This window comes from Copidosoma floridanum, unplaced genomic scaffold (assembly GCF_036245765.1).
Source record: "Copidosoma floridanum isolate Cflo_tuat_1 unplaced genomic scaffold, Cflo_Japanese_pri ptg000030l, whole genome shotgun sequence".
Classification (NCBI taxonomy): Eukaryota; Metazoa; Arthropoda; class Insecta; order Hymenoptera; family Encyrtidae; genus Copidosoma; species Copidosoma floridanum.
The window spans coordinates 17,114,876-17,123,858 of NW_028321907.1; the positions used below are offsets into that span (position 1 = coordinate 17,114,876).

Here is an 8,983-nt window from a genome sequence, read left to right on the forward strand (position 1 = left end):
CGTCGCGCCGACGCTTGTAAACAGTACGACAGTGGAAACTGTGTTTCCTCTCGAGAGAACAGCAGGGGGTTTCAAGAGAGAAAAAAAAAGAAAAAAAAGGAACAATCGATCTTTGGACTCCGTTCTTTGGCACAGCTGCGGGGCTTGTCGTTTTGCCCAAGGTGTCGGCGATACCGCGATTCTCGATGCTTATTTTTGGACCAAACTGATTTTACGCTCGTGTGTAGAGTGCACTCTCGGGAAAGGTGCGAAAGTTGTGTACACTTGTTTAACAAACGAGACGCTTGGAACGCGCAAAATAACCGAGTTGCGGAATCGCGAGAGCAAAAAAAGGGTTTCTTCACGTGCTTTATTCATTCAATTATTTATTAAAAGTAAATATCTTATGTACATTTGCGCTCAGCTGATGAACGGGAGCATAAAAATACGAATGATAGAGTAGGAGAAATGGAAAAAAATGGGCTGACGGTTGTTGTGACCGCAGCAAACGGTGTACATTGCCAAATGTATATGAACATTCAAATTTACAGCTCAGACGGCATACGTTCTCCAGCCCGTACAAAGCTAGGACGAGCTTTTGGGTGCGAAGAACTTAGTCCCAGTCCTTGATGTCCAGCACAACGTCCATAACGTCGTCGTCGTTGTCCTCGCTCTCGACCTGATTCTTCGACTTCTGCGGCGTTTTCTTGGCCTTCTTGGCCGCCGATTTTTTCAGCCTCTTTTCCATCTCCTCGACTGGAATCTCTAGATCGCTGTCCTCGTCGCTGTCGCTCGGTCTCGGCTTTCCGCGCTTCGGTTTCTTGGCGGGCGGCGCGTGCATCTCCGCGGCGATCTCGTCGTTCTGCGTCAACATTTTCATCTTTTGCACCTCGTGCACCTTGAGCCACGCCTCGTAAAATTTGTTCAGCGGGGTGCCCTTCGCTTTGATCTCGCTCTCCCAGGCATCGATCTCCTTCAAATTGAACAGATCGAAGGTGCGCTTCGAGCGCTCGGTTATGATGAACTTGCGATTCTCCTCGATCTTCTCGAGCAGCTGCTTCATTTTGCGACAGTAGTTTGCTACTTTACACTTTTTAAGGAATCCTTTCAACTGCAAGGCAATGGGGAGGAATAAAATGCATCAAGTTCATGTTTTACCGTAAACTACTTGTCCAAAGATTCTTTGTACGTACCTCTAAAACTGCGAAAACGTACTGATCTGGGAAATATATTGCACAGCTGTCTTTCGCTGCATTTTCCAGTGTAATTTCATATATGTTTTCTATCAGAGCGTCCTTGTACACGTTTTCTCGCGACTGACTTTTGGACACCCTCAACATGCACATGAGAGACAGTGGTTTCATGGCAACAGCTTTATGCCTCTTGTTGAAATCGTACTTGTCCAACAACTACAGGAACCAAACGAAACACCGCGTTTGTAACGAAGAAAACAAAAAAATTTACGCAAAATTCATCAAGCCTTACCTCAATCACAAGTGGTATGGATGGAATGAACACTCCTGTTTCTCGTGACATATTGATGAGCATTTTAACGCAATGGAATCTCAAAGGATAGTATTGCATGGTTGGTATCAAATTAACCACTCCAATGGTGATCTGCCAAAAGTATGAAAATCATTGTACTTGGGTTCAGAAATAGAAGCACTTTAGTTGGAAATGCAAACCTACTTGAACGAGAGGGTAGAGCAAATTACGCAGTAACGACTGGCTTTTGGATAAGGCAATCAGTTCTGACCAGAACCACAACGAATTGATGTACTGCCAGTTATATACCGTTTGAAAATGTTCCTTGAAAATTAATATTTTATTTGCATAAATGTTACAAAATGTTTACATTTGTTTAATCTTACGCAAGTGAGCCTTTGGTCCATTGATTAATAAATAAACAAATTGTGAACAAACCTTTTTCTTTAACGTCAAGGCGTTCCTCAAGTGAATAGCTAGCTGACGAACATACATAAAGGCGTGGGTGTAGGAATAATCGGTGTTTAGCAGATACAACTCTACGAGGGAACGACGCATGAAATTGATCCCAGCTAAAGTGTTGGGCGAAACGAACCTTGCATTCTCGACGTATTTCATGTACATTGTCTGAAATTTAAATAATTTGAAAGGTGCTGCACACGAGGATACAATTTAACAACGAAAAAATACAATGTTCAATACTGACTTTGAGCAAACTGTTGAAAATCGCACTGTTTGTCAGTGATATTTTTACAATACACAGGAAAGCTACAACTCTTATGACTTCCTCTTCACCGGTGGACCAATACTTTATTAAAATACGTAAGAGTGGTTTACGTAGCGAAGAAAACGAGAGGGAAAAAGGTAGCATTTGATGCAGGTGTTTTAGCAGCGTTGTAACGATATTGGCTGATGAAATGCTTTCAAGAATTTTGGTAAGATCGACTAAATAGGACTTGATGACACTCTTAACTTTTGGAAACCTCTTGAGTTTGTGTGCTTCAAACTTAGGCTTGTCGCCAACCTTCAAGAACTGTTTAAGAGCTTCTGATAACTGCATGACACATAGTTGAACAATGCCATTGAAAATTGCACCTCCTTCAACTCTGTACTTTGTAGTTTGAATCTCGACGTCACTCACAGTTTCCAAAGCAGCGTGAAATGCTTCGACCACGTTTTTAATAGTTTTGGCAGATTTGTCTGTTTGTATTTCTTGCTGCCAAGTCTTGATCAACTGCAATGTCACCTTAATCGTGGATCCTGAATGATTTGTCTTTTCGGCATCATCTGGTTCAAAATCTGACTCATCGCTGGCTATCTCCAAGTCTTCGATTGTTGGAATATGCCTCGATTCACTTTCATCTGCCGATGAGGCCACATCATCGTCGGCATTGAAATCGAGGAGCTTCGCATCGTTCTGTTTTAGGTAATTGAAAAATTCTGGATCTGTTTCTTTCAAATTCATAAGGGACTTTCTGTGTGCTACTGCGTCATCCTCTGGGTCACTGCTGTCAGAGTCGACTTCTGTATCTGGATTTGTTTTGGCTCTTTTGACTACATCAATAAATGTTAATTAAAATTGAAAAGAAAGGAGAAAATTTATAAAGCTTACCTGGCTTTTTTGTTTTTTTATTCTCGTCAGGTTTCTTTGCCGACGTTGATGGCTTTTGATCAATTTCCATCGACTCGTCCTGTTTACTTTCAGCATTGATCTTTGACTTTTTCACTTTTTTCACTACAAATACCAAATATCGTCATAAACAAACAAATGTCATTCAATCTAATATCTAATGATAATATAAACAAAAAACAACTTACCAAGCTGCTTCTTTTTGTCTTTAGACTGCACATTTTCGGATTCTTCTTCTTCATCTTCAGCATCATCGACCTCCTCGTCATCGCTGAGGTCCATATTTTCAAAGTCCTGCTCGAAAAAGTCGTCCGTCGTCACTTCGGCCAAATTCTTCTTTTTCTTTTTTCTTGCTACGTGCTGCTTAGCCATTTTTTCAATTCTTTTGCCTTTTTTCAATCTCATTTTGACACTGTAAATTAAACAATAACACTTCAATTCGTACTTTCTTTTAAAACCAACATGGATTACAAACGATGCCTAATTAAAACATTTAAACAATAATTATCTAGAGCAACCGTACCTTGGCTTTGAAATACTTGAAAGTAGTTGATACCTATCACTTTTTTTTTCTTGCTCCAAAAGGCAGGCGGGCGCACTCTTTTTACAGGTTATACACCCAAACACATGGTGTTTTTGTTGAACATCGACTCATTCGACGATTCGACGCACATGTGCACATGTGCAGTGTTGGCTTCGCTTCAAGATGGCGAAAATAGTTTAGGCGCCAAGTAGAGTCCCGTGGCCTTTTCAATTAGAACGGACCCATCAAAGTTTTTTTAAAGTATTTTTGCCTGCTGAACACGATTATCGATGGTGGGTCGCGATCCAGATGGACAATTTTTTTTTATCAACAAATTTTATAAACAAATATAAATTATTCATTTTTTTTTGGGAAAAAAAAAATTTTTTCCTATTCTTCAGCTCATTTTGAACAAAAAAGTTCTCATACACCATATGCCTAAACCCAATACTTTTCCCGTAAAAAATTCGACAACTTTCAAAAAATGCGTTTTTTGCTATTTTCAATAGCTTGCTACTTAAAGCCCAATTAATATTTTTCAACTCAACACCTCTCAAATTGTGAGCCAAACATAGTATTTGATGAATACGTAAAGACCAATTGATTTCATTTGGTTGTTCTTATCCAGCGAGCTTGATGGTCTGTGCCTTTTTAATGTGACCGTACGGCCTCGGCGCAATACAATATATTCTGGCATTAAATGTTTGTTATGTGGACAGACATACATAGATTGTTTTTTATGTATTTTTGCCTGCTGAACATGATTATTGATGGTGGGTCGTAATATCGAAGGTAATCAATGTTTTTTTATTAACAAATTTTATAAACAAATTGAAAAAATGTAATTCTTTCTAAAAACAATGTTTTTTTTGCTTTTGCTATATTTTAAACAAAAAGTTTTGTATAATGTATAATGTACATCTGTTAAGCCCATACTATTTCCGCAAAAAAACGTGAACTGTAAAAAATTCACTTTTTCCGTTTTTCACACAGCTGCAACGTGGGGCTTTTATTATATTTTTTTACTAAAAAGTTTTTAATTCTCCAGTTTATATAGGGGCTTATGGAAGTATATATATAGCTATGTAGTCAGTTTCTTGTTGTCAACAAATTAGCATAAACCAGTAATCAAAAGTTTTTGATCTTGTCAATGTGTGCAAAATAAAATTTAAGAGAATATAACAGGACTACCCCAAAGTATAATAATGTGATAATACGTAGTTTATTAAGGTACGATACATTTCTTTGTTTAGAATCTATTTTATAGTATACTGCATCTTGTACATATATACATATCTTACGAGATTACCACAATTTTTGTTATTTTATTTTCCACTGTACTTATTTTTACATGTGTTTTCTTTTTTACAATTACAAAAATAAGTGCAGCACGGTATTTGCTCCGCAACACATAAGCAGGTTTTTCTACTGCATATTTTACAAGAACAAGGTTGTAATAATTCTTCGTAAGGTGGAATTAAAGTTTCAATTTTTCGTGGCATAAGGAGATCGTCACACTCTATGTAACCAAACTCTTTCGGATCTAATTGTTAAACATCAACATTCAAACATTTAATTTGATAATATACTAAGAAATATGCTCTTAAAATGTGCAAATTGCTAGAATTAGAGGTCGGAGGTAGATCTTCAATTAAGCACTGTTTTTGATGATGATAAGACCATACACGCAATTCATTAAAGCTATTGCATTTTGAAGTTTTATTAACAACACGTACCAAATACTCTTCAGCCTTGGTGATACTTTCATTCGAATTTGACTCAGAGTAATCTGAAAAATGTAGTAATATAAAAATAACACCGAATACTTTTATCGTTAGAATATAGTCAAAATTTTCATGAAAATCGATAAGCTCTATCTTCTGATGTTTTTAGATATATTAACATGTTTTTTTTTGGGGGGGAGGGTTGTTAGGGTCAATGAATTAATGTATTTACGGATTCGAAATATATCAGTAGATTTATATACTATAGCGTTACCTTTTGCAAAATCTAATAAATAATGTGTAGGATCTCCTTGTACAGCCTTTAATTTCGTGCCAACTTTACTAGTGTAATCAGCTCCAGTGAGATGATGAAGAGCAGGTAAAACTTTACATAACTTTTCACCGTAAGCAGAAGCTAAAGAATGAATAGGTACATTTCTTAAACAACCAGCTGCTTCAGCTTGTACCCATAAAGACTGAAATTAATAAATTAATAATGTAATTAATTCCTAGGTATCATAAACTGAGTTCATAGATATTTCAATAAAATTAACCCTTAAGCCTTGTTTTAAAAAGTCATGATAAAAGTATAATACTAAAACAATAACGTCTGTATCTGATGATATCAAATATACGTTGGTGTATCCGCTTATGATTGCATTGTTTACATGAATTATTATTTTTAGATCAGCTTCTTCAATTTCAGTTCTTTGTAATTCTGACTCATGTAAATATCTTATGCTTGATGTACTAGGAAATTCATTGATCGTGCTACATATTAAATGAATATCTGTTAAAGAAGTTTGCCTAATCATGTAATCACGTAAAAATATTTGTAATAATATTTTATTATCAGATGAGCCCCAGAATGTTTCTTCTTGCATTGCAATTAAAATTTTACTTTGCTATCGAGTCAAGGGACACATTGATCAATTTACTTTACTAATTGATTGTATACGTAACACAAATAAATTGTTTTCGAACGATTTTTGTAAGACAAAAAGTTTGACAAAAGAAGGGGATAGTATTAAAGACGTTGGGTTGTCTTGCATTTTTCTACTTAAAAAGCATGAAGCTGCTAAGTTCACTGAACAAAAATAACAAACGAATAAAATTGATCAACTATAAGACATTCTTAAACTCCTGCATAAGCTGAAGAATTAAAAACTTTTTAGTAAAAAATTATAATAAAAGCCCCACGTTGCAGCTGTGTGAAAAACGGAAAAAGTGAATTTTTTACAGTTCACGTTTTTTTGCGGAAATAGTATGGGCTTAACAGATGTACATTATACATTATACAAAACTTTTTGTTTAAAATATAATAAAAGCAAAAAAAACATTGTTTTTAGAAAAAATTACATTTTTGCAATTTGTTTATAAAATTTGTTAATAAAAAAACATTGATTACCTTCGATATTACGACCCACCATCAATAATCATGTTCAGCAGGCAAAAATACATAAAAAACAATCTATGTATGTCTGTCCACATAACAAACATTTAATGCCAGAATATATTGTATTGCGCCGAGGCCGTACGGTCACATTAAAAAGGCACAGACCATCAAGCTCGCTGGATAAGAACAACCAAATGAAATCAATTGGTCTTTACGTATTCATCAAATACTATGTTTGGCTCACAATTTGAGAGGTGTTGAGTTGAAAAATATTAATTGGGCTTTAAGTAGCAAGCTATTGAAAATAGCAAAAAACGCATTTTTTGAAAGTTGTCGAATTTTTTACGGGAAAAGTATTGGGTTTAGGCATATGGTGTATAAGAACTTTTTTGTTCAAAATGAGCTAAAGAATAGGAAAAAATTTTTTTTTTCCCAAAAAAAATGAATAATTTATATTTGTTTAAAAAATTTGTTGATAAAAAAAAATTGTCCATCCGGATCGCGACCCACCATCGATAATCGTGTTCAGCAGGCAAAAATACATTAAAAAAACTTTGGTGGGTCCGTTCTCATTAAAAAGGCCACGGGACCCTACCTGGCGCCTCAACTATATGTGAGTGTGCCTGAATCGTTACATCCATATTTGTAAATATAATCAACACTGTATGTCTCGCTTCAGTAATGTTAATAAAAAATTTCTAAAATTTAACAGTGTCTCACTCATATTTTGTGTCTTTCAAACGTCAATAATTAGAAAAAAAAACAAAATTATCAATACATGAGTATAACTTTGTAATGTAAAAATTTAATACTTCAAGTTCCATAATTGACGTTACGTATACTTACAAAGTGACAATATATTTTAGCTTCGCAGATCCGACCGTTATCATCTTTGTATAATTAACGTGCTTCCTATCAAACTTATCCGAATTGTATGTTCATTGTCATCTAAGAAACGTAGTTAGCTTCTACAATATCTATGCTGTCTAATATGGATCCTTTGAACATCCATCGGTACAACGAACAATCGTGCGGTATGTACATGATTTTGGAGCCTCCCCAAGACTATACGTAATTTTGATTTATTTTTTTGTCTAACAACGATTGATCACGCTATTTTACACTGGACGGTAAAAACAAATTTTCGTGCCTACAAGTTTTTCAATTACCTCGCACAACGATAGTTACAATAAAAGAAAAAAAAAAAAAAAACCAAACTGACTAGCTCTACTCTCCCTAAATCGACGCTCTTTCCTGCACCGAACCAGTTAATAATCTCCTGATTTTGTGTCTCTTCCCGTCACTGATTCGGCCCAAAAAAGAGATCATATATTACACACTACCCATCTGACAGCTACAGCCTCAACGAACTTAAAACTCGAGAGGCCTCCTCGGCCACGAGTCCCGCTCGAGTATCCTCTCTCTCGCGCTCCACAGAGCCATGACCTTCTCGTTGACCGGCTCCAGGTACGTCTCCAGCCACTCCAGAACCGTGTAGTTGCCATAGACCCCCTCCGCGATAGAGTTCCTCATCTCCTTCTCGATGTAACATTAAAATCCTTGTGACATTAAAATCCTTGGATAAAATCCTAACACAAGACTAATTGTACACTTAGCCGTAAAATTACATAGAGAGGTCAGACATTTTTTCCAAAAAATTTTATGGAATTTGACTGTACAGTGGTTACTTATCGTCAGCTACATTTTTGGATCATTTTTATTGATTTATAATATTATATGCTCACGCACAACTCCAAATCTGCTGAAGATTACAAAATAGCCTTTAATTTTAGCCAAACCCAAGTTTGATGACACATTTCTAAGTAATTAATTTAAGAAAAACTTTATTAAGAATATATAAAATGACCTTTTGCCAAATAAATGAGTAAAACGTAAAGTAGAACAAGTAAAACTTTAATTTCAACTCTAAAAAAGAGTAATATAAGAAAATCTTATAAGTTAAAAAAAATTATTAAAAACATTGCAAATTAATTATCACTCGTGTATTTTCACAATTGGCTAATAAAACATGTAACCATTTTTAGGTGTCATTATCACTGGTGACCCTAGCATCGAAAATCTTGGGCGTACAACTCACGAAAATCGATCAAGATTTCCACAGACCAATCATTACCGCGGAAATCGGCGACACGGTCGACGTCCCGATAACGAAGAATCGCAAGGCAATCAAGAGAAAACCGAACAAAAAGCAGTCAACGATTCATCATTTCAAACCAAATCTTCCG

General features: G+C 35.7%; 1 protein-coding gene across 1 annotated transcript; it reads right to left on the reverse strand.

Moving 5' to 3' along the window:
• Positions 1–348: 348 nt before the first annotated feature.
• On the reverse strand, positions 349–3,754 carry Noc2 (Nucleolar complex protein 2). The gene is made up of 9 exons (XM_014361335.2): positions 3,618–3,754; positions 3,283–3,506; positions 3,077–3,199; positions 2,171–3,018; positions 1,903–2,091; positions 1,669–1,788; positions 1,465–1,596; positions 1,173–1,388; positions 349–1,090 (listed from the first exon to the last, which is right to left on the reverse strand). The coding sequence occupies exons 2-9, from the start codon at positions 3,497–3,499 to the stop codon at positions 593–595; spliced, it is 2,343 nt and encodes a 780-aa protein (XP_014216821.2). The 5' UTR covers positions 3,500–3,506; positions 3,618–3,754; the 3' UTR covers positions 349–592.
• Between the last annotated feature and the right edge of the window lie 5,229 nt (positions 3,755–8,983).